This window comes from Styela clava, chromosome 2, assembly GCF_964204865.1.
Source record: "Styela clava chromosome 2, kaStyClav1.hap1.2, whole genome shotgun sequence".
In the NCBI taxonomy this organism is placed as follows: Eukaryota; Metazoa; Chordata; class Ascidiacea; order Stolidobranchia; family Styelidae; genus Styela; species Styela clava.
This window is the reverse complement of record NC_135251.1, coordinates 16,367,767-16,394,263: the sequence shown is the minus strand read 5'-3', so window position 1 is coordinate 16,394,263 and position 26,497 is coordinate 16,367,767. Positions and strand designations below refer to the sequence as shown.

At 34.6% G+C, this 26,497-nt stretch overlaps 2 protein-coding genes across 2 annotated transcripts; both read left to right on the top strand.

Annotated features, from left to right (window-relative positions):
* The first annotated feature begins 4,224 nt into the window (after window positions 1-4,224).
* LOC120335683 (uncharacterized) lies at window positions 4,225-8,560 on the top strand. The gene is made up of 5 exons (XM_039403255.2): window positions 4,225-4,336; window positions 5,427-5,684; window positions 5,985-6,189; window positions 6,944-7,068; window positions 7,381-8,560. The coding sequence occupies exons 2-5, from the start codon at window positions 5,448-5,450 to the stop codon at window positions 7,585-7,587; spliced, it is 774 nt and encodes a 257-aa protein (XP_039259189.2). The 5' UTR covers window positions 4,225-4,336; window positions 5,427-5,447; the 3' UTR covers window positions 7,588-8,560.
* A 3,445-nt stretch (window positions 8,561-12,005) lies between these two features.
* LOC120336700 (actin-histidine N-methyltransferase-like) lies at window positions 12,006-25,898 on the top strand. Its single transcript, XM_039404434.2, has 12 exons — window positions 12,006-12,232; window positions 13,311-13,403; window positions 13,795-13,937; window positions 14,607-14,679; window positions 15,073-15,183; window positions 15,827-15,907; window positions 18,177-18,369; window positions 19,858-19,972; window positions 20,566-20,740; window positions 21,045-21,203; window positions 23,763-23,923; window positions 24,477-25,898. The coding sequence occupies exons 1-12, from the start codon at window positions 12,130-12,132 to the stop codon at window positions 24,843-24,845; spliced, it is 1,776 nt and encodes a 591-aa protein (XP_039260368.2). The 5' UTR covers window positions 12,006-12,129; the 3' UTR covers window positions 24,846-25,898.
* Window positions 25,899-26,497: the final 599 nt, after the last annotated feature.

Genomic DNA, 26,497 nt, shown 5'->3' with positions numbered 1-26,497 from the left:
TTTTTCAACAAATCACGTCCAAGGTACGAACTAATAGGAGGTGTGTGAGAGGTTTAACTTTTCACAAATGCAATTTATATTATTTTTTTTTTCTAATCTTAATATTATTTCGTTTTTAATATAATTTAGAAGTAATACTACAAATAAATCTCTCAGTTATTTCAAACGATTGGTGTTTTATAAAGTTTCAGTTTCGAGGTTTGTGGTCTTTTTGTCTGATGAGCAGAAAATTAATGCGACTACTATACTATACGCATACACACAAGGTGGTCTCTGTCGTGAGTGGGTTTTGTATTTCTCTGGAATGAATTCTTTACGCTCAGATGTTACCCCGCTTTGCTTGGAAATAACATATCGTATTGGGTTTTCATTGTGGGGTCATGTGTCCGTGATCAGTTCGTTAAGCTATCCTTTATAACTAGGATTAATTCTCTAAAGAACGTGATACCACGATATCTATTAATTAAAACTAACTATAAGCGAAATAGGGTTTCTTACATTCAATTGATTGTAAATCCGTTGTTTATGTTACAATACCCTGGTACCCTTTTTTTGGCATGAAGGGCAGAATATATTCTTTTGAACAAAGAAGGTGGAGTGGAAAATGACGCTGTTCCAATACAATTTCGTACGTTATTTAAAAATTCTATACGAAATAAAAAATTGAAGGTATCAAAAATATCATTATAATAAAAATGCAATGATGTCCAATACAATGGAACCCTATTTAATAAATTTTAACGGTTTTCTAGTGGTTGTTGCTCAACCATTATTAAACTTAATCGCTTTTATTTGCGCTTGGATGAATTTACGTGTTCGCTCAAGAATGTGGTTATGATATAGTATTAGCATCCTATAAGCATAATATTATAAATCCAACTGAAAGTATGAAATGATATTTATGTTCCACTTCGCATAGGGCCAATTGTTGTTGAGGATATTTTATAGTCGTAATGTTTGGTTCCACATGGCCCCAGCACAAAAGTTAGCCCGGAAATAAAAACATTCTTTTGACTTTGTCAAAACATATTTTATTCAATTATCGGATCTAACTATAAAATTATATTTTAAAATATGATTTATTCATTAGTAACATCATATAAAGCATACTTATTTCTGCTTGATATTGTGATATCATATAGGTGTTTCTGTACTATTGTTTTGGAGTATTTAAAATCTAAATATAAAACTCAAAAGAGTAAAATTCGGCACGCGTAAATTGCTTGAAAAATTAATAAATCGACGAATAAGTTCAGAATGAGAAAAGTAACTAAGATAAATGACATGATAATTAATTTCCAACGTCATTATAGTGAGTCGTCCGTCTCTGCTACGATATTATTTTCCAACGTTCCATGTAAGAGCTATGAAGTGTCTCGTCGACTTTCAATTATGCTGAGATGTACAACCACATAATACATATAGATTACATATAATAGGTATATCGGATCTATTGAATCCCGTATACCCGCGGGATATTGTATCATAATAACTTAGCTGCGTTATAGATACATTATAGGCGACCCTTCGACATAGTTAAATGCTGTTATTGTGGTATGTTCATGGACCGTTGATCGCGTTATTCGCCCGAATTGTAAAGATCTTGGTAATTACTAAAAAGCGAAAAGAATGAAGAGTAGCATAGACCGGTCGAAAATAGGTAGCTTGAGTTTACGGAGTAATGCTTGGTTCATTGAGGTTAGAGTAGTTCTAACCCTAAACGACTTCAACCAACCATACTCGACCAACCATACATACTCAACGTAGCTATATTGAATATTTCGGACGATCTATTTTTGACCGTAATAGAGTATGTCTTATTTTGTTATATTCGCTCTCTTCGATAATTACCAAGGCAACTAAGAAATATATTTGGCATTCTTTGAACCGGATATATAGATAGACAGTATAAGGAAAGGAGAAAAGCATGGACATGTCACAATTTGAAACCAAATCCAAATATAAAAAAAAATTAACAATTGCCTTTGTCATTTTTCCAAGTCAATGCTCGTCCGTGTGTGATGAAATACGAGACAAGGCAATGGTGAGATCATAATTTGAATCAATCAGAATTAAAACTCTTTGTTTGGCATTTGTCCAAAACGTTGATATATTTTAATTTCGTGCTTGTATAAATAATAAAAGATTCCGGTTCCAATTTGTGCGTTTCGAAAGATATTTTTTAATAAACGTCAAAAATCAATATCAGTCACTATTCATTCCGTGATAACGTTTTACGCTAATCATAATATCAATTCTCACCACGATATACACATTCGGTTTTGGTATCGAATGCTGTCAAATGTCGGTGACGAACTAGTTGTGGATGAATATTTTTTCAGGTCAAGTTTTTTTTCAAAGACTATCAATACTATCAAGAATAATATGTTTGGCGAGTACACGATGCTTTCAAAGTCCGATCTCGTGGAAAGACTTTGCAGTATACCCGTCGTTTTTTGTTTTACAGCAACAAGCAATCCGATACCGTGAACGTCCATGTTCAATAACTTTGGGAAAGGTATTAGAGTTATAGTCAGTGAGACCCTATTATCGAATTATACTGGCTGAAAAAATATAATTATGTAGTTCTCGAATTGCCAGCTGTGTTCATAATACTAAAATTATTAACTTAACAGCTGAGATATTTAACAAAAAGAAATTGAAATCTAGCCCGACACAAGACAAGGTCGACGTCGGAGGTATTTCTTGATCGTTGTATATCGTTGAGCAGGTATAGTATATTCGATTAAGTTTCAGGTCCATCGTGATGTTTGTTAATTGTAATATGTGGAAGTCCTTACCTTCGCTCGACCTTGTTTTGTGTGAGCGTTCTATGACCCAGTCCACACAGGTAGGGTACGGCTAGACAACAGTTCAGTCACTTATCTACGTATATGTCGCCCGTCTAAATATTAGATTTCGCGATCTCGATTACGCTATCTAACATCTAAGCTACTGTTTGAATAAGCGGATAGCTTGAAGAACTTATTATTGCAAAATAAACGATCATATTGAATATCATACAATGTTATTGACAATTGCGAATGATGTAATGTGTCAGAAATATTCGTTGCTTTATTTAATAACTCCAATCGAGTATGGCGACATTGATGAAGCGACATATCTGTACCGCGAGTTCGATTGTGAGCCAGTTTCAGGACTTGATTTGATTAATCACTTCCCACTTTAAACATACGCCAAATACAGAAATTGTTTTTGTTTATATAAAGTGAAATAAATTCTCGAAAATATAACTGGAGAAAATAACATAATTGCCTTAGTAAAAAAAATTGCTCATTGATGCCAAATTGATTTATTCGCAATGCCAAATTAATATTGATACAAATTGTTGAATTTATAAATTTCTTTCACAAAACTAATGATACGTTTTCAAATTATTTGTTCGCATATGCTTCATCTTAACACATTAAAATAAACGCCTCCGGGTGAAGCGACGGTGGGATAAATATACAAAATTATCCCCAGCAGAGAAAATTACGCGATTTTTATCAACTTTAAAGTACGGGCGTTAACTTGAACTGAGCGTAATTATCTACAAGTATAGCACATTTAAATTTTTTTCAGCTTATCTCTAGCCATATAGTCGCACAAACGTAAGAAAATCAAACTTGCGTCTGTTATTGGAATTAGGTGTCAAATTGTGGTTCCTTCATCTCCAGTCTATGACTCGGCTCCTAATTGATCATTACGACCCAACACAACAATATACTATACAATGAAACGCCTTGATTATAGAATAGTAATGTATAAATACCTTTCTATGGTGTGACAAAAACACAAATTCTTAGATATTAGTTCACTAAAATCTGACTCTATCATAATGTATATGATTGTTTTTCGATAATGGTATTAATATCTGTTTAGAGTCTATCTGCTGATATTTTTAGAGTAATAGTATTCCGGATATATCTAATTGGAAATGATTGCCAAATTTTAACAAATTTGAATACCCCGCAGACGAAGCAAATGATGATATTAATTTTGTCGCATGGGTAATTTGCATATGAGAATTTATGATTGAGCTCATTTTATACATGTTAGGTATACGTGACATTTGTCTGTCAAATATGATAGAACCACAATGATACGCACCATGTTCAAGGCTAGGATTGTGCCGATTTAGTCGTATTTGTATGGTACATATACTATTACACTTTAGTGCTATGTATGTGACCGGTATTATTTTTAATGATAAATTGGAGTACAATTTAGTCACCTGCATTTGTTTGAACTTGGAAAATGTATAACACCTGGTATACTATTGAACAGGAGGGCCAACAGGAGATAGGTTTCTTAGAAAACATGTCAGAAAACGGTGAGAAAACAATGAATTTTTGTTTATGTTGTACTCATAATCGTTACTGCATATGTCAGATGTTGAATTGTCGTATACAAGTTACTCTACCAGCAAGTATCCATTTACGTCGAAGTAATCACTCAGAAGGAATTCAAATTCAGTCATATATGATGTAGCCTAGTTAGACTTGCTTATTATACCTAGGCTATTTTCAGACGTCTTCGTTCTTTAATTGCCAGTGTTACAATTGCCAAGATTGTTATTAAGTTTGAATTTTTGATTTTATGTTCCTAAAAATCGAATGTTACCGGTATCACTCTGCTCGCCCGACAGAAATCTGACATTTGAAATTGGTTTTGATAGTTCCGAAACGTAAGGATTTTCACTCCGTTCTCTTAACCTAGCTAACCCCACAAAAATATTAAGATTTAATTCCAGACATTGGATTTTTTTCTGAAATCTTCTGACAATGATTTACTTGATTGAACCACAAACTTACAACGGAAATTGAACTCTAAATTTAAAACAAATTAGTTGAAATTGATTAAATGTTCAATTACCTACTACTACAGAAACGCTGTGGCTTTGTTCCAGCATTAATGGCGGGATTTTCGATATGGCAATATCAATAAAATATCTGTTAGAAAGTCAGTCAAAGTAATTACATTCCGATGTTTGGCGTAATCATTGAATATTTCATTTACAATGCATGTACACGTCACAAAACATTTCCTCGTTGATAATGTTTTACATGATCGTAGTCTGGACCATGGCTCCAGTTTTAAAGTGAGAAAGTCGGCTGAAGTCACTGTGTCATAGTTTCGAACAAGATTTTCGCAATAATACAAATTAAAAATTATTTTTATGAAAACAAGAAACGTGATGCTTACGTTTCACTGCTCGTCGCACGTTTTTAGCTAGTGATTTATTTTGCGTCGAACAATTACCGATACGTCCTCAAGTTAATAATAGGACATAATGTTTAGTACTCGTAGCCTATTGGACCCTCTTCATAGGAATTTATTTATTTTTTAGGCAAAGGTTGAATCAAGCTCAAGAGATCTTAGAATTGAATACTTTATTTAACATCTATTGCGTATCTTTTCAGCTCAAATAGCATAAATAAACCATGTCTAAGATAGCGTTGGTTTTGGGTGGAGCCGGTAACATCGGAAGTGCTTCCACGAAGGCCTTCCTTGAAAGTGGTGGCTACAAGACTGTTGTGATTACATCTCGGAGTCAAGAAAAAATTGACAAAGTTAAAGAAGCAATCAAGGCTAGTCTGGGACAGGATTCCTCTGCAAAAGTCTTGGGCGTGGTTGGAAACGTAGCAAATGAAAAAGCATCAGCAGAACTCCTAGATAAAGTAAGTCTTGAAATGTATTCTCCTAAGTTACTGTTGCTTAAATGCAGCTGTATATTATATAGAAAGAAATTATAACGTAAAAAGGATATAACATAGAAAAATGTCGTGCAAGCTGAAGTGTTCCATGTGGATCCCCCATATTTATATTTATTAATTTAAATAAAAGCCTTTTCAAATTCTAAAGCCCTACCCCTTAGAAGAACCTGTGTACTCTCGTCGTACAAATTGTTTTTGTCCTCGTGCATATCGCTTGTGCGCTGGCAGATGAATTATTATAAGCTATGTCTACATCTTTGTCAGGTTAAGTCTGCTGTAGGTGATAAGGTTGACGTTATAATATCAGTGATGGGATTCCCGTATCACAATTTCGGACCACTGCTACATGTTAATGCGGAACAGATAAATGACGTATTTGGCTCCCAATTTTTTCCCGCATTTGGTGGATACAAGACATTTTTCCCGCTCGTGAAAAATAGTTCGTCTGGGGCATACGTGTCCGTTACAGGTGAGTCTATGATAACCTCGCGTATCTAGCAGTTCTATTTGCTAGTGCAATGCAATGAAGAAGTCATCATTTCACAATGTATATTTAAATTAAAATGCCGAATAAATATCAGTTTGCTTTGTTTCAACAATGATTCAATTTTTGGAAATGTATATTTGCGAAACCAAACATATTACTCGTTCCAGTTAATGCGTACATTGGGTGTAATTGAAATGATTTTTGACTTCTAAGTTCTAATTATTTATCTTTGTTCGGGTATATACTAATTTAAACTTTATATAGAACTTTGTTCACAGTATTGGTTGGATGATTGATAGTGATTGTTGTATATGAAATCCTCCCTTTGAATCATTCATTACTAAATTAACGTTTTACATTGAATTCTACTCCGGAAATCTAAAAGAATTCCTAAAATGTACATAAATCGTACGTCATTTTCTGTAATTAATGTGAAATCAGTCTGTGGATAAACCCGTAAAAGGATATAGATAGCAATGACATTGATATTATAGGCTATTAGCTATCGTACATTTTCCCGATGATGCGTGCTTAATAAAATTCCTTAATTGCCAATTAGAAGAATTTTATCTGATCAATATAAGTTGTAATTGAGGAAATGTTAACCGACAAATCTTCGTTTTTGGGCTTTAGCTTCGGAATATTCTCCTGACCTTTGACTCCGAAAGTATAGCAAACGTGATTAAATATCATTTCGCCTCAATATTTGTATTTAATTATTATTTCAAATTGACAGGGGGAGGACCGGATATGTATTTAGGACCAGGAACAGCCGGTATGACACTGGGTGGGTCGCTCAGCACCGCTTTGGCGAAAGTCATAATGAAAGAACAAGCACAAGACGGTGTTTGTATAAGTGAGGTGAGCGATGCATTAGTGGCTTCATGAGAAATGATAAAATATTTTACCTATCTTCCTGAACTTGTAATGTATATTAATATTGAGTTCGGGTCGTATCTCTCTTTTATTTTTAACCGCGCCAAGAAGACAATGTTTTGTTACCCTCTTGCACAAAAAACTACATCAAACGTTTTGTCTGTGATATAAATTGACTAATGATCACATAAAGTCTGAAATAGAGGATATAATGGCAATTGGATATATATATATATATATTCTTGTGATTATTGTCTAATATCTTACCTACACTTAATTACTTACTAAATACTTCAGGTTTCATTTTCTTGCGGCGTCTGTCCTGATCCATCTGTGATGCCTCCTGGATACAATTGGCTTCCAAGTGTCGACGCCGGAAAGGCGCTTGTCAGTGTGGCGACTAAAAAAGTTGCTGGCGGACAGACGATAACAATTCGAACGGCGGATGACTTGTCACATGTTATCGCTAATGGTGCGTTGAAGCAAACAAATGGCGTGGCATAATATAGCACCTGGAAGACTGTATTTTGTTTTTGATAATGTCTCACATGGCTACAAAATTGAACAATTGTACGTGGATTGTCATCTGGATTTAGATCTGTATTTTATTTTATATTTGCATTTTAGGAAATATTCAAAACATATATATGTTATAACTCAATAGAGGGAGATATTCAATGATTGTCTAGAAAGACACCTTGCCTATAGTTACTGCACTTGAAAATATAGATACTACACCCGATGTCGGTAATTAGAGTGTCATTATTTGAGTGTTTAACAAAATATCTTCACATTTACTTTTCCTAGTCTAATCATTCAATCTTGCTGTCCGTGATATTAACAGGTTTACGAAACACTATGTTATAAACCAAGGATCTCAGAAACTTGCTTTTAGATTGATTATACATTTGATTTAAGTGTGCGATTTTAATATTTTTCGTCGAGAAGAAGCACGGTGCTATTTTCTAGTTATTTTTTTACTTACTACCTGTACACTTTCTTACAAACGTACGCTATTCATTTGTCAATGGCACGCTCGAAAAGTGTTTATCAATCGTATTTGTCATAAAAAAAAATAACTAAAAACAAATATGGTAAGGAATGCCTCTAATTGGGGTGAATTTGAACCAAATGGATGTGGTAAACCGAGCATAAAACTATGCTGAGATTGCCAATCATAATTGAATAAACCATTTTGGACAAGCGTTATTCATGAATTATGTGCAGCAAATTTGTTGGTTCAATGCAGTATATAATATTTTAGAAGTGTGATAGCTCAAGTGTCTCCGATGAGGGGCACATTATCAGTTTACGCATAGTATGATGCAATAAACCACATTTTTAGTCAAACATCAGTTTTTCCAACGAATATTTAACTAAATTTTACATTTTTGTATTTAACTGTTTTGTGAAACTGAATTAATTTTCAATATTTACTGCTAATCAAATCTTTAATAATATTTTAGTTTCCCTCGCATCCTGTAGTCTGTTTAAATCTTTGTGTTGCGTGCCAGAACTGTTCCAGTGTAACGGGCGTTAACGAAGTTTAGATAATGCTATGGGTCAAATAGGTGCAGTATGATAAGTCAGTTGTTTTGGTATCTGGCAAATAAATCGTGGGTTAAACTTTGGATTAAAATTCTCGAACCGGATATTTTACAGTGGCATCACACCATTACAACAAAAATATCTGTGCAGTCATTGTGTAGTTATAGGCAGTGGCGTATCTATGGTATGGCAGCCGTGACTCGTGCCATGGGCGCCTTTTGGACAGGGGCGCAAAAGGGCGAGAAGTTTTAATCACGAAGTATTATGTTTTATGTTTTGAATAGTGTGTTTTCAATAAAATAATTTCCAATTGAAAATAATAGAAACTCGTATTTTTATTCAAATAATAACGTAGAAGTATTTAAGTGCACCAACAGTCGTTAAAAATTGTCAGTCAGCGATCAAGAATGCGACTTTTTAAATTTGCCATAGACGCCATTTTTCGTAGACACAGATTCAGATTCAGATGTATATTATATATTCGATATGACAAAAATGTTTGTTTTTTCAATTTCTTACACTACTATTGAATTGTAAGTATCGATTGACCACTGCTGGACTATCTAAGTTTTCAACTCGAAGTGCCAACTTAGTCAACATTGTCGAGACATCGCCTAAAATATCAAAAACCCGAAATACAGTGTAAAATTTGCTCATGGCATGAAACTGTGGGAACATTGCATTGAAAATAAAATGGGACGGGATATCATCAATTAAAATAAAAATTTTTGTTGCATTCGGAAAACTAGATGAAGTTAGGAACATTTATCGCACCGCTTGCTGCCCTATCTATGAAAGATGAATGTGTGACAAAGCAGGGTGGTCTAACTAAACTATTCGCAGAACAATTTTAGCGTACACTAAACCATTGGCAGATATTTGTATTTATTAGTCAAACATTTCTTCAGCTATTCCAACTCGGGTTGGGATTCCGAGATTTCTAGCCTTTCCCTAATTCCGATGTCGCAAATGATATTTGTTAAAATCGTGGAATTTCAAGGTTGTATCTATAAACGTCAAAGGAGGTTAACGATGGAATCCAAACAGTGCGTCAAATGTGCAAAGCGCGACGGCATTAAGCGTTTAATGAACTGAATGTCGTTAACAGCGAAAAACAGTCAAATAAATTCCAGAATTGCGTCTCGCACCCATTTGCCAGGCGTATTCCAGAGGGTATTGCCAATTAACAATATCGCGTTGGTCGCTCTTCATTGTTTCAAAAATAAGATAGTTGATGGGTACTGTATTTGCAAGAGAGAAACGAATGTAACAGCACTCCCGTGAATGTTGTATTCCCAGTACAAAATACTTGCATCCCCGATGCCTTCGCACCAGTGGCGTAGCAAGAGTCTCGTGGCCCCCCCCCCCCGCAAAAATATTTTGTGGAAATGAACCTAAAAACTCTCGGACATTAGCTAAAACAAAGTTTTTCTTATTTCGTCAAAAAGCATAACATGTCGGTATAAAAAAAAAACAATGGTAACCTAAAATTTGCGCTTACGTGTTAGCAAACTCATCCACCATCTTCGTCATATCAATTTTTTCAATTTGCTTTAAAAATCAGTAGCTTACGTGTGATCATTGTCGTGTAAGTTTTGGAAGAAAATTCATTCGCGCCGGCGCCATCACTTTTGGAGATTGAACACGCATCTGGTTTTATACCGATACCACTGATGCTAGGCTTAATTCCTCCTCAGTTACGTTCGGTATTCCCAAGTCTAATTGCTTCAATTTTGGTTTAAATATTTCGTTTATCTTGGTTACTTTTTTTCTATACGTTCTTCCTCTTCTGCCCTTTATTCTTCGTTTTTATGCGCCACTAAGAGGTTTTGCTTTCGACATCAATCTGACAGCCTTCGTAATTGTGCCGGTGGCCGGTGCAATCAAACCACACGACGCCGAAAATCGACGACTTCGGCATTGTTACGTAACAAAACGATTTATATATTTACGGCAGAACTAGCATCAACATTATAAGATGTGCATTACTGCTTTTGCAATGCAGCTTTTGGTTTTGCAGCTTAAATTTATAAATTTTAACCGCTTGGGGTTAAAATTTTCGCTGTGGGCCCCCCGCGACCGCGGGGTTTGCGGGGGTGGATGCTACGCCACTGCTTCGCACCTTGAACTCGACGTTTCGTGCGCTTATTTTGGTAAAAACACGCCTCCATTTTCATTTTCATGGCCATGTGACAGCAGTAATAAATTCTTTTGTCATTTTGTTTGTCCTTTATATATCTTCCTTAGGATAAAAAAAAAACGCCACCCATGCAACATGATAATAACGGTACTCCATTTTTTTTTTATATATTTCAACATTTTAAAGTGACCAAACTCGCTGTATTTTGATCACTTTATAGCTGAGATAGAGATAGCTGGGCTCTTTTCCATCGAAGATATGTTCGTATAGTCGTTGATCAGATACAGTATTTTTAATTACTTATGATAATGAATCTTGATTGATTACCTCGAATAGCCACCACTATCTTTTCATCATAATATGGGAGTAGGGGGATTTTGAAGGAATAAACTAGGAGCATTAATTTCCCTTTTTACAAGATAAAATAATAGTGCAGTATTAATACAATACAAACATAATGGAGACAACATTAACAGATACCAATTACTTACAATAAACTCAATATCACAGCTATTAGCATAGCCTATATTTTTTAATACCAAGATTTACCTATTTTTTTCTAGGTTTCTGCATTTTTTTCTTTTCTCACTGCCAATATTCCTTCATTTTCATATTTATTCCCCACCAAAATTTGATAAACTATCGATTTTTTTACCAATTTTACACTTATATAAATAATAAATGAAAAAGGCCAACAAGCAAGACATAATTACAAATCATGTCCGAAAAAATTCGACAGTATCCCCAAAAAAACATTCAATCTTGCCGAAGGCAAAATTTTGGGACCTTCAGAAGTATGTCCACCAGGTTAGGGTTCAGGTAGTGCGCCCTCTTGGTGCACATACGTCGGGAGCGCCATACCGTAGGACGTAGGTGATTTTTTAACTTACGCATAACATAAGTCACATAAATTTGCAGGTACTACATTTAAGACGTATAAAACAATATTCAACACAATTGCCCTATGAAATTGTTTAATGTGAAAAGACACGAGTTTTGTTTCAGAACTTTCAATAGTTGAAAAATATATATTAGTATGAAATTTGTTTTAATTAACAGTTAAATCAATAGGTAAATTTTCCGTGCTTTTATTGGTAGAAACAAATCGTTTTTCCCTGATTATTTTCTGAAATTTCATGGGTGTACATTGCCGCCTCCAAGTGAATGGAAAACTCGGGGAACCCCCTGTGCAGCTGTTCCGTCTGTCAGTTTCGCAGCTTCCTTGGGCGAGGTGTGGCCTACATCGCACAATTCTGGTTACTCTTAACCGTAAAAGATATTTCGTTTGTCACAGTTATATAGGTTAGTTTTAGGCTCTATTATAGTCCATTATTCCTAGCGAACTTCCAGCCCTTAAGATGGGTAGAAAGAGCAGATCTAAACATGTTGCCAAGCCTCCTGCCATCAGTGCTTATTCAAACAAAAAAGAAATGGATCGCTTAGTGCAGAAACTTTTGAACAGTAAGTAGGCTAAATTAATTGTTGGGGCATTGAGAGTTATTCATGTATAGATGATGAACTCGCATGGTTAAATGTAAACATGTAAATTCTTTAATAAAAAGCATGATGCATTGGAAATCAAATTTGACTTTTTCAACATTAAATTACAAAAGGGAAATTTCATTATTTAACCCCATTTTATTTTCCAATACCATTTGTAGCCTTATTTTTGGGGTCTCGTGTAGTTTCATACCTAAAGTACTTCTAGTGGACATAGCATAACAATTTTGCATATGTCTGTAGTGCAGAAACTTTTGAACAGTAAGTAGGCTAAATTAATTGTTGGGGCATTGAGAGTTATTCATGTATAGATGATGAACTCGCATGGTTAAATGTAAACATGTAAATTCTTTAATAAAAAGCATGATGCATTGGAAATCAAATTTGACTTTTTCAACATTAAATTACAAAAGGGAAATTTCATTATTTAACCCCATTTTATTTTCCAATACCATTTGTAGCCTTATTTTTGGGGTCTCGTGTAGTTTCATACCTAAAGTACTTCTAGTGGACATAGCATAACAATTTTGCATATGTCAATTACCTGACTGCGTCATCCAAAAATTACGTCACTCTGACATGATAATGGTCTTCAAACTATACACACTGTCATCTGAGATGGCAGATGATCACCCGAAATGGAACAAGCTATTTTTCTCATCGCAGCGATCCTGATACGATAGAGATTAATGAGTTCTTTATCGTCAGCGCAGATACTTTGGCAAGCTCTATGACGTGTTTGTGACGACGTAGTGACTTGATTTTTGGATGGCGTAGTTAGGTGGGGGTTAGGATTGACATGTGCAAAAATCGTTAACGAATATTAAATATAAATTGACATTTTTCAGTAAAATATACAGAATATCTTCATTGTTCTTACTGAATTCTATGGATGAAATTTATCAATGCAACACAGCTGGTAGTGAAATGTGTATTATTATTGAGTATTATAACTTATAATTTATGCTTATGATTCCATTTTAAATATAAAGAATATTCTAATCTATCTATTCCTCAAAGATTTATGTGTTTTTTCCAGCATGTGTGAAGCCGACAACAAGAAAGGACGAATGGGAAAACTACTTGGAAATTCAATTTCTGGTGGAAAGGATACGACAATATCAAAATAGCAGTGATTATAGTCTTCTACTTTGATAATTCGATCATAAAATGCGATTAAGACCTTCATTAACTTCTTCCATAAGACCAAGTAGCCTATTTCCTTTTGTAAACCAATTGTGCTTATTACCTCAAAGTTGTCTTATCATAAATAATTGTATATATTTGGAAAATGTTCCTGACACACACTAGCAAAGGAGCATGTAGTATATTCTGATTGTCAAATATACAATGATTTTTAGAAACCATGTTTACCATTCTACATTTAGCTGTTTCAAGTCCTTCAGGAAAACTGAACTTTTGTTTAAGCAAATTAGGGAAGATATGCAGTATCAAGTTGCCGATCTGTATAAGGTAGCATATTTTATTTTTATTACTTTTCACTGAAGTTCTTTTGCATTTAGAACCCTTCTCTGGAAATCGTGAAGAAAAACTTCCATTGTTCGTTGATTGGTTGAAATCAAATGGAGTAAATATGCAGGATATTGTGTTAGAAAATTATGGAGGAGAATATGGAATTGGAGTGAAAGCAGCGAAAGATATTAAGGTAAATTTAATTCTTTGAATGCAATTAATTGTATATTTTATCTGCATTGTTTCATCACTATTGAATCATTGTTGCCAAACACTTTTTCAGATATTGTGTTATATTTATTATTGGTACACTGTGATTTTTTTTCCTATGGTACTTTTGATTTGCAAGACTATGTCCTGTATAAAAATTCTGCTTTTTTGTCAAACACTAAAACTTGTTAAAATTGACAAAAACCGAATACTTGGTATCTTATTCTAGTGCAGCGCTTTTCAACCTTTCATATCAAATATTTTGGTGTTGGACACTCCAACAGTAACAATGAAAAATTATTCCAGAAGATAAAATGCATGAAATTCGATGATCCTTCTGCTATTGAATTTCTCTCACAAATTTTTAAATCGTGGCTCAATAAAATATTTAGTCGAACGACTGTTTTTATTTTTAGTTGTTGTTAAAGCAGGAAATACTGCTTCACACAAATAGGTGTTGGGAAATTGACAAACCTTTGACATAGTTCACTCAATGGGAAACTTGCAGTAAACCTTACAAAAGTCCAAAAACTCCTAGAACAGCTGGATTGATTTATAATTTATAGTGTTATGCCAAATGCTTATTGCTATAGCTGGAGATATGTATCGAGAAATGTATATCTATACAAAACATTCATGCTTATGAATACAGATGGACGATGAAATACTTCAAGTGCCATACAAACTAATGTTGACATCAGAAAAGGCAGAGGAATCCTATCTTGGTATGAGGCTTTTTCATTATTTGATTTGCAAGTTACTATTTAGAATACATGATGTTTGATAAGTAAATTAGGTGCAAAAACTTTTATGTGGTTCATGCAACTAGTGGTGGACATATAAATGTGTATAAATTAGGTAAAAAAACTTTAATAAACACTGATTAAAATAAAACAAACCTGGTTGGGATACATTGAGAACTGGCTTGTAAAATTGAAATTGTAACACAATTTCATGAAAACCCTGTACATTTTTTGTTCTTTATAAACAGCTTTGGTTTTTCATGACTTCTGTACAGTAAAACAATGTGTTAACTTTTTTCTTACTGGCTATAACTAAAATACATTCGACAATGAATACATGAATCAATGATGAAACAATGGTGAAATTTTTTTCAGTCGACCTCATCAAATCGAGAAAAATGCTGATAGAAATGCCAAACATATCACTGGCTTTGTATTTGCATTGTGAAAGGCTGAACCCTGAATCATTTTACAAACCTTATATTGGTAAGTTTGTAGACAATGGTCTTTAAAATGCTAATTTTTCAACATAAATTTTGATAGTGAATTCTTAATTTCAAGAATGATATGAATTTAGTAATACTGATAAGTAAATTTATGATGCTTACCAGCTGCACACTGTTTATTACATGTTTTCGTTTTTTTTTTTTGGGGGGGGGGACATGAACAGAGGCTTTCATAGTAAAATTAACTGTGAGCTGCTCGATTCTTTGGTCGCAATGAAATTATTCTTTTACTTCCATATGTTAGCTTTTTATTATGGAACATGACAAATAAAATGCCTGCTGGAAATCTGTTGAAAACAAAACTATTTTTTTTTATTGATCCATGGAATTTGAAAGTCTTTGGAAGAAGGGCCACAGATATAATATTTTAGATTTCACAGTCGTGATTTAAAGATAATTGAAGTAAATTCACTATTGCTCTGTTATTACTCATCTGTGCTATTAATTTTGAGCCATAGCTCTTCTGACAAAAAGATAAAAGTCATAAATTGTCAAGCTGTATGCCTCGTATTAGTTCTGTTATCCATAAAAATCATTATCACCATTGTTCAAGTTTTAGTAGCAGGTCTTCATTCATTGAGATATCTATAACTTGGTTACTAATTTTTATTCACTATTTTTAGATGTACTTCCTAAAGAATACAACACCACGCTGTATTTTTCTTCCAAAGAAATGGAAGCATTGAAAGGAACATCTGCTTTCTGTGAGTACATGCATAATACTTTCCTATCCACCTTTTCCTAATTTTTGATTCGCAGTAATTAATTAAGTTATGGTACTACCCATTTGCTCAGAATATGCTCACCATTGGATAGGCCTATTGATTGTCTTCACAAATGTCCATCCTGTGAATGTGATTGTGTGCAATAAGAACAATAATGTTCACATATGTTGTCTGAGGTATAAATATCAAAAAATACAATCTTATTCCTACAAATATAATTTGTAATTCTTGCTAAACCGTGGAATTTGATTTAATCTGTTTTGTGAGCAATTCACTTACAATGGTTGCGGTTCCGGACATAATATTAGGCAACTGTAGAAAATTTCCACCAATGCATAAACTAGACAAAAGATGTGTTGGAGAGTCCTCATCTCCTTCCCCAATTTCTACAATCTCAACAATGGTTTTTGAAAGTTTGCTCTGACTCATTTATTTGAGTGGTTCATGCATGTGAAATTGGTCAAGCAAATGAGCGCATTTTATACAAAAAGTACCTACATGGGAAGGATTAACAAACTCACACAAGAAACAAAACCATTTTTTTTTAGTTGACTTCTCAGAATACATATTACATCCGATTTATTTAAGGTCCAAAACGAATCGAATATTCGAATGTATTCGAATATCAAAGTATTCGAATACCTTTTCGGCTGATTTTCGAATAATTCCGAATAGTAGCCATTTTTCGCCGTAAACGTGGTGTTTCCTTTTAACGGGAATCTTCAAACGACTTTTTACGCTGTCTCACGTATTGTAATGACGATGAAATAGAATCGGCACTTTGATTGTTTATATTCTGTGCGACCGTACGTCGCATAGTGTTGCGACACATTTGCACGTTTGCGTGGGTGGACATTGCCGACATTCGTGTACGTGGCTTTTAATTTACAAATTCATTTCCATTACGTCGAAAAATTGAGAAAGTATGTTTATTTTATTTCTATGTGGCCTGCTTATTATTCGCATGAGTCTTCCCAAGCATGATTTGTGTAACCTTATATTTGGGTCTTAGGGTCTGCCAATCATGATATTTAATCGCAGGCTGGTTATCGTTACTTTAAAGAAACACGGCCACCGAGATAAAGTGATTTGTGACCCTTTCGTTTTGCCGATTCAGCAGAACACGACAGGGATAGGAAAACACAGCTGTGAAATAACCTGTGGACGTACAGTATAGTACTTATCACATTCCAAAATTATTTCGACATTCGGGTTAATAGGTTGTCTAAAATGATTGCCGCTTTACAACTTAAATTAACCGCTCATTTGTTAAAAATATTTAATTCTGTGAGTATGATTCTACCAAACTAACATGATCTGGTTCTAAACATATAAAATTATTAGCGCCTATCAGCATTACTGAACAACAGGGACACAATTTTTCTACCCGTCTTATTGGAGGCCTATATGGAAAAACCTCTTTTTTGAGTGCTAAAAATAGACATCGTCCTATTTGCCATGTGGACTTATTGGACTTCGTGAGTACGAAAATAAGAATCAAAAACTAATTATATTCGGCACAATATCACGGCAATCTGTGGACATAAATTGTGTGGCAAACTCGTGATTACTATTAATTTTTGATTCCTATTTTCGTATTTACAAAATACAACGGCGATCTGTGGACTTAGAATGTGTGGGTAAACTACCCGATTATAAATAGTTTTTGATTCCTATTTTCATATTTATGAAATAATGAAAGTATTATTACTCAAACATACAACGGCGATCTGCGTACTTAAAATGTGTGGTAAAGTTCCCGAATATAATTAATTTTTGATTCGTGTTTTTGTACTCACGAAAAAATTGTCACAAGTCGGAAAAATACCTCATACTTTATCCCGCTTTTTGACAAATAATTTGGATAATTGTTGGTATTTAAAAGTATGGGCGTTTTACTAGGATGATTTTGTGTTGCGCAAATATTCAAATCCATCATCGATCCCACTATTGTCGTATTAATTTAATTCTGTTAACATGACTCATGGTATATAAAATATATACTGCAATAATCTGCAAATATGAAATGCCTGGTAATTTGGCTAGGTTGTAACTTTAGATAGCAGTTATTCCATTGCTTATTGTATGGAAATTCCTACATACATTTAGATAAGCTTCAATTAGTGGATTTTATTTTCGAAGTATTCGAAATTTCATATTCGAAAAAAATAATTTCGAATGTATTCGAAATAGTGAACTATTTGATATTGGCCATCCCTGGACCGTAAAACATGGATTCTATTTTTAGCAACTGCGATTTCCCAGTATAAAAGTATTGCGAGGCAGTATGGCATGTTTTTCAATTTGATGCATGGTGGCACAGCCATGCCAGAAGTAGAAAAGATTCCACTTACTGCAAAGAATGAGTTTACCTATGATGCTTATCGATGGGCTGTTGCATCTGTTTCCACACGTCTCAATAGGATAGCTATTTTGACCAAGTAAGTAATTGCGATCAGCAAAATTACAGTTATTTTTTTAAAAAAAAAAAATTTTAGGCAAAACATTGGTTATACTGGAATTTCTTTGCATTTTAATCGAAGAATTTATATTAATTTTTATGCAGTAGAATCCCCACATATACACCCGTCATCCATGATTTCACTATAATAATAATCAACTTCGCCGGGAAAAATAGCAATCTCTGGTATCTGAATTCTTAAATAAAAGATTGCAACTATTACTAATTCTGAAACTTTGTTGAATAAAATTGGAGGGTCAGCAACCTGGTTTAAAACTGTTTTTATTTTGTGGACCAGTTGTTGAGAAACTACAAATCCTAATTAAGCAATTAAAAATATAGTATTCCCGAGTTTAACCAATAATGACACCCATGTGTTTGTTTTCCCCATCATATCGCTTCAACCATAAAAGTATGACACCTCAGTTGACATATTTCAATAAATAGTAATCAGAGATTTTATTTTTCCCCCTTTTTTTCACGGACTAAAAATTATAATCCTAAGTGATTCAAGAGTCTTGCTGCACACTACCACAAATATATTTCTGTAACGTTTCGTCTGACCAAGGTCAGACTTCTTCAGACATACATAATTCAACTACAACACGAAAAGCAGTTACATGCATATTTAAACAATCACAGTAGAATTATAGGAGTCACGCATGTTAAATGATCAATAAAATCTGTGAATTTCTTGATTAAATAACAGCGGGCGGCCGGAATAAGTGTCATTGATGAGATCTCTCTCTTTGTTTTATATTTAGCAATTGAAGTCCAAATTACACAATGGTGTTTTATTTCTCAGTATTGTATAATGCAGACCAGAAAAGTTGTCTGTGTGTCAAATGTAATATAGTGATATTTTGTCTGTTATTAGCATATCTGGCCATGCATGATCCAATTCTGAGAAAAAAAAATATATTAGGTACAAGAATTGATTAAAACTTTTAAAACGTAACTGCTTTTCGTGTTGTAGTTGAATTATGTATGTCTGAAGAAGTCTGACCTTGGTCAGACGAAACGTTACAGAAATATATTTGTGGTAGTGTGCAGCAAGACTCTTGAATCACTTAGGATTGTTATCTTTACTCTTGCTACAGCATCCTTGCATTATACGCATACGGATCCACCGGCACAAAAACATAGAAGAAGGATAAGTAGTTAGTCTCGCAGAAACCAAATAATCAGTTAAAATTTAATTGCTACTGCAGAATTGCTCTCCTCAAACCTAATTCATAACTTTTCATTTTTACGTAGCTTGCTAATCTATTTCATCTTAATAATAAAAAAGTTTGCCTGGTAATAAACTTTTTGTGGATTGCCACTGGGCACTATGACACTGATTTAAACTACTGAATTTTAAGCCTCTTTTCACCTACTTTACCATTAACGCAATCAAGTCAATGACCACCATAGATCAAAATTTTTTTGTTTAACGTGTTCGCTCATTATTTTCATGTAATTACAGAGAAGAAAAGCAGGAACTTTGCAAGCATGGTGGTTCATGTCATGATCATCATGCAAAAGATTCAACTCTTGCTCTCATACCAATGTGGGATATGATAAATCACAGCTTGGGACAGGTCAGTGCTAAAGCCTTAAATACAGTTTACATGGACCAAAGCATTATGGGTGCATTGCACAGTTACAGCCTACTTGGCAATCTTCCACGTATATGAATTTGGACTAATGAATTGTATTATTATTGCCATACTTATTCTGAATGTGTGATTGCAAGTGTCCGTCCGTATACTTTGTACTCTGTGGTTGGTGCATTGTGCTGAGCATTGAGGACGTGCTTGCTATCGCACGTTTGATTACTCTGCATGGGCTTGCTCCTACGAAGATTAATTATGTGCGAGATGATTTGCTAGACTTCTCGTCGTCGCAGGGTGGTTCACGTAGCCGCTGTTCAGTTATAAAACTGTCCACCATCAAGTGCAGGCATCTGGACAAATACCTGGTCAACTATTCCCATACCCAACATGGACTGCTAATCGTAGAAGAGGCCATGGTTCACCTTATGATCAAGCCTTATTGTCAGCTTGCCTATTTCCCAGGATAAAAAGTCTATCCCAAATATTTGGGGTGCTATGTGTAAAGTACCGTTCATTTGGTGCAAACTGGTTCAAATGCAGGCATAACATTTTAATGAAAATCAAATTTTGTTTTACAGATAAGTACTGATTGCGATCCAACGTTGAAAGTATGCAAGAGTTATGCAATGCAAGACTTCAAGAGTGGAGAACAAATAAAAATATTCTACGGTGCTCGCAGCAATGTTGGATTCCTTGTGTACAATGGATTTGTGGTCGAAAATAATCCATATGATCGTGTGGACATACAGCTTGGTATACTACTGAAAATTAGCTTGTTTTAAAATCAAATTCAAATATTATTTTGTAAAATTGGCCAAAATATTTTGATGATTTCAAAGCTGGGATTTCAAACTTCTAATGGTGTACTAATCTAAGTCAAAATTCGTGAAAGTAAAAAAAGCATTAAGTTAATCCAGCATTATCAAGATACAATTGAGTCATTTTTTAAATGGTCTTGTGTAAATATTCCCAGAATCCACACCTCTTGAGGCAAAGTAAGAATAATACCCCCGACGAGTTGTCGAAAATTTATTAACATATCGCTTTTTAAATTCAGGAGTCAGTTCCAATGATAAATTGTACAAGAAGAGAGTACAATTGCTAGAAAGATTGAGGATCCACTCGAGGGGTTCTTTCCATATATTTGCGATGGTTGAGAACTTACCAACTTCACCTGAACTGTTGGCATTTCTGAGAGTTTTTCATATGAATGAAGGTTTGTTGTCTGGTGATATAAAAAAATTGTTGAGAAATAAAAAAATGAGCGCCAAGCTAGTTACTAGGGATGCGACGAATCCAAAAAGGTTCGGCTCGGCCGAATCCCGAGTATTTGCGCTGGACTCTTGTCCGAGTCCTGAGTCCAATACTTTTACATAGCTCCGAAATAAATACCTAAAGTGATGCTGTTGTTCGCGTATATATTCATTCTGTATGATAAGACTATGTAATTAAAAACGTTGCACATAAACACTATTGCTTTCGAGACAATCATTCGCTGAGCGGCTAGTTTAAATTAGTATAAATAGGTCCTATTCCCCGTCGAAGGAATAAATACTTTGTTACGTAACTCTGATCTACCGCCGCGTCGACTGCTGACGACGCCGCGCTCCTGTCCTGTCACGATAAATATGGGCCATAACCCACACGTTTGAAACAAATTTTTCATGGGAAATTTTTACTTATATGTTATCTTTTTTAGTCGGCGCTGATACAGACGCCCATCTCCGTGATAATTGAGATATTAATAAAGAATTGCCAACTGTGGAGGCATCGAATAAATGTATCTTATAAATATATCGTAACAAAATAGCTAGCTATTCTTCGTTTGAAAACCATCAATAGCGATTGTCGAATCCGCGGAATTTAGGAATGTGTAATTGTTGCTTATAATTCAATAAGAGAGACGCAAAAGGCGAAATGTGTTATATGCTCAGTTAGGGCTGTCTGTTCAAACTCATGGTCATGACGCAATCATTTTCATTAATACAAATAACGGCGCTTTGAAAAGCAAAATCGAATTTATTAACATTAATTCAGAAGTGAGAGTTACGGGTAAGATTTAAGCCACGATAGGTATTGTTCGCTTAAAATAGGGACCGTAATTTACAAACTGTGATATGGAAGATCAAGCGTTGCGTGAGAGCGGATAGTGAAAAAAAGGTGCTTTAAAAATATATTTTACTAACAATAATTAGGATGTCGGTCGCCGAAACAATCGCTCTGACAAAAAAACAATTCGCGATTGTGATAAAATTACGGATAAGAAGTAAAGGCGCCGCTTTTTTATCGAGTCTCCAGTCTTCTAGTAATTTTCTACTATCGGTAAATAAAAAGAAATAGTCGAATTATTCGATCAGGAAAAATTCGATTTTGCCCGTCACTAATCGCAGTGTATGTAAATACTTAATGAATAAAAATAAAAAGTCGGCCCGATTAACATTCAATTACCACGAGTAATAGTTTCCAAATTTATGCACATTTAATCGATGCGACATGCAAGATTGTTTTTGTACATTTATACGATTGTAACGCCACTGACATCTGCGAGTTGTACTTTTCTCTCAAAAGTACCGTAATTTTCACTATTTTATCGTTTTATTTCTAACATTTCTCACATTTGTTTCTCTCCGGAAATGGCGAGATCATTTGTGGAACGATAAAAGGCGAACAGTGCGACATGGTTACCGCTGATTACGGATTAATCACTGTTCGAGGATTATCAAGTATATGCTTGAAATAGGACATGGTAAACATTCACTAAACGACGTCTGGCAATGGAAGGCAAGCTACACGCAACACTGGAATTTATTCAGCTGACTTTCGCTGACATTTTTTTGTTCTTACGGCGTCGTGAACTTGTAGTTTTGGCGCCTAGTTTTAATTTCACCGTAGAGAAAATAGGCTGGACAGTCTCGTGGCAAAACAGAACGAAAAAGTTGAATTTCTCGTCTAATCCGCCACCAGTCTGCGCTTGACTATCGCGTGACGTATGATATCCCGGACTCGGGTAAAATCATCAAAGACTTGGGCCGAATCCGAGTATCAAATTACCAGAGATTCGGCCACGAATCCGAGCACGAGTCCGAATCTTGTCGCATCCCTACTAGTTACTAAACTAAAGTTACATGTGAGAAATTAAATGGAAAATGGCATTCATAATATAATAATCTTACTAAATGTTGAAGAAAATGCTTGAAAAATAGTTATTACTTGTTCAATTTCATGGCAATCGAAGATTAACAGTTACCTAATACCGGTAGTTAGTGTTGCACATAATTTAGTTTGGTGTCACGCAATAATATTCGATTATTCAGTTCGATTCGGCGAAAATATTCGATTCAAATCAAATAATTATTCGATTTTGGACAGCCCGAACTGTGAGCGAATTGAACAAATGATCACTGAAGTGCCAAGAGCTACTTCGTTATGGGATAGAATTATTCACTAGTAAATACCAATTGATGCGAGTATAGAAGAATTTCTTATTAGTTCAAAAATAGCCATAAAGTAGTGAAATAATCTACATATCTGAAATTCTTGGAAAAAACTTTGTGCATAGAATTTTATTAGTGAAAGCCTACAGCCAACCAAGCTTAATGGCTGAAAACCTTTTTGGGGGAAAAAAGTTCTGAAAGAACACAGTCCATTATAATATCTGTATAATAAGCACATTGAACCCAGATTTTATCATTTTTATATAGTCTACAGATCTGATACAGGGGTTTTTGACAATCAGTTCCTATTCATGTTCTTATTTTTTATTTTCTACTAACAGAAGAGTTGGATTCCTGGTATGAGAAAGACTTATTCGGTGCAAATGGTCTCAAAGATATTTACATGCCGAACACCAGACCTATTGAGGCTGACTTGAAATGTTGGAAGTATTTGGAAAATCGGGCTGAATTATTAGTGCGTGGATTTAAGAAAACAGAAGTGGTAAGTTGAGCACAATGGTCCTGCCGTTTTTTGCTTTGGAGTAAACCAGAGAAAAATTGTGTGATTATGTGTACGCATATATATATTATTTTTACTATCACAATTCATGTCCAAGGTTTGAACAAATTTGGACAAATAATGTTGGAGCATAACTTATTACATAGGCTTTCTAGAAGTTGCAGGTACAAAACTTCTGGTTATTGATCTTGTGACATGCGTTGTTCGCATCGCACAAGCTAGCTGTTAGGGCATTGTAACGTCATTAGCATAGATAATAAATTGGAATTATCTTCCAGATTAAATTAGATTTAAAAACTCGTTTCGTGGGCCGCAACCCATTTAAAATTTGCATTGCGGGTCGCATTTGGTCGCACACCCTTGACTCAATAGATTAGGAAAAAATGGAAATCTGATTGATTAGAGCCATTGGTTGCGAACCACACTTAATTGAATGGATTGTTTGTTCATAGGTATGTTATCAATGTGAGAATTTTCTGTCAAGGTGCATTTTCTATCATATGACTGGTCAATATGTGCCTATTGTCGTTTGTAGGAAGAAGAAATATTCTCAAATCCTGAAGTGTCAGAGAGAATGAAATTAGCAATTCGGATGCAAAGAGAAACAAGAAGAGTACTTGAATCATGTCAAGAGTTCTGTTACAACTTTGCTCTTGATGGGCCATTCCGAGAAAAACTTCTAGGTAGCTCAATGCCTGACTATGGCACTCTAGCTACAAGCGTTGCCCCACCCACAGAAGAAGAAGGGTGTGAACGAGACACGGACGCTGATATTCAGTTACTCAGTAAAGTGACCGCAGAAAATATGATAAGCGAGAAGAATTTGACTGAAACTGATTTAAAAAAGAATGAAATCAGTAATCAGACTGAGGAAATTAATTTGCCTATACCTGCGGTTAATTGAGAACATGATAAAGCATCATTAGGTTATTTTGTTTTAATCATATGATAATTTAGTGCGATGAGTTTTGCAGTCTGAACTATGGCGATCAAAAATGATGACACAGCCATGAAAACTGAGATGGACAATTTTGAGTTAACTTAGAGGTTATATACAGTTGTGGGATTCAAAATTTTTACGTAGAGGTCTGCTTTTGTATCGTACATTACACATTGAATAAGGTTTAAAAAAAATGGGTATGCTGATTACCGCACCATTCTTAGAACATATTTGAGCGCCCTCATGAATCCCACCACTGGTTTTATATATATATATTCCATATGAATATGCTGAAAATTGGGTACTCCCTTAGTATGTGTACCAGGTTAGGCCATAATTTTATTCTGATTTTCTTTAGTTCGGGGACTGTCTGTGTTAGCCAAATGAAAATACCCCCTGCCCATAGGTTTCAGTCCCTTTACACAACTTGATGTAAAGAAGGCGAACAAAATTAGTTAACTCCATATTGGTACACATACTTCAGGAGCGCAAAAAATTGTGTATTCTTCTGGCATGCATCAGAAGTACTAATCAATATGATTCTACTTATGTTATTTTGAATAATTGTTTGTTGAATACTCTTTGAAGCTAACTTGATTTATTCATGTTGTCTGCCTTGTTTTGGTAGCTACCCCAAGATTATGACTTGTGTATAATATGTATCACAGTTTTAAAATTCCATAGTTAGTTGACTGAAAGTTAATAAATTTTATATTATTATTGCTGAATCATGGTTCAAATACTTGCATCCCTGCTGATGAAGCTTATTACTATTTTTGAGATCCTTAGCTCATGCAAATCCTGATCTTCAATTAAGCAAGGAGAGCAATAAATGATTGCTTGCTTTGCTAATATTAGATGGTTTATTTTTTATCTATATCATGAGAATAATGTCAACTTTTTCTTTTTTAATTTCATTATTTAGAATTTACTTAAATATGATGCGGTCATGGTCATCATTAAACAACGTTTGACAGATTTAACTAATAAATTTCCATCGCAGATATTATAGCGAGATTTAATGTACCTGATCTAGGTATGACATAGATCAGGGGTCGGCAACCTTTCGTACGCAGCTTCGCATGCCAAAATTTTTTATGTGTTTGGTTTGCCTTTTCAACTACCTTATAAGAATAGTAAGCAAATGGAAGATTAAATTTATTTTAATACTTTTATTGGACAAAGTCTAATACAATCAGAAGACTCGCTTATAATGAGATCCTCGTTCTTTCTTTTCCTTGCTCAACCCTGTAATATCGGGACTATATAAATTTATTACATCATTTTCTGTTGGCAATTCAGTTCGCAATCTCACAAGCTTATACACTGATTCCACGTGCGCCTCAAATCACTTGGCGTGTCATGTAAAATGCACGCGTGCCAGGGGTTGCCGACTCCTGACATAGATGGTCCTCCTGCGATATCAGCATATAGATTTTAGTAATTCACCCATCTAATCGACGGTCTGCATTAGTGATACCAATAAAATTAAATATTTCAAAAAGCAGATTTTTCGATACAATAATATACATACCGGTATATATATGTTGAGATGTGAAATCGAATTTGTGACCCAGATGCTAAAAGGCAGTTTATTGAAATAACTGCAATGTAAT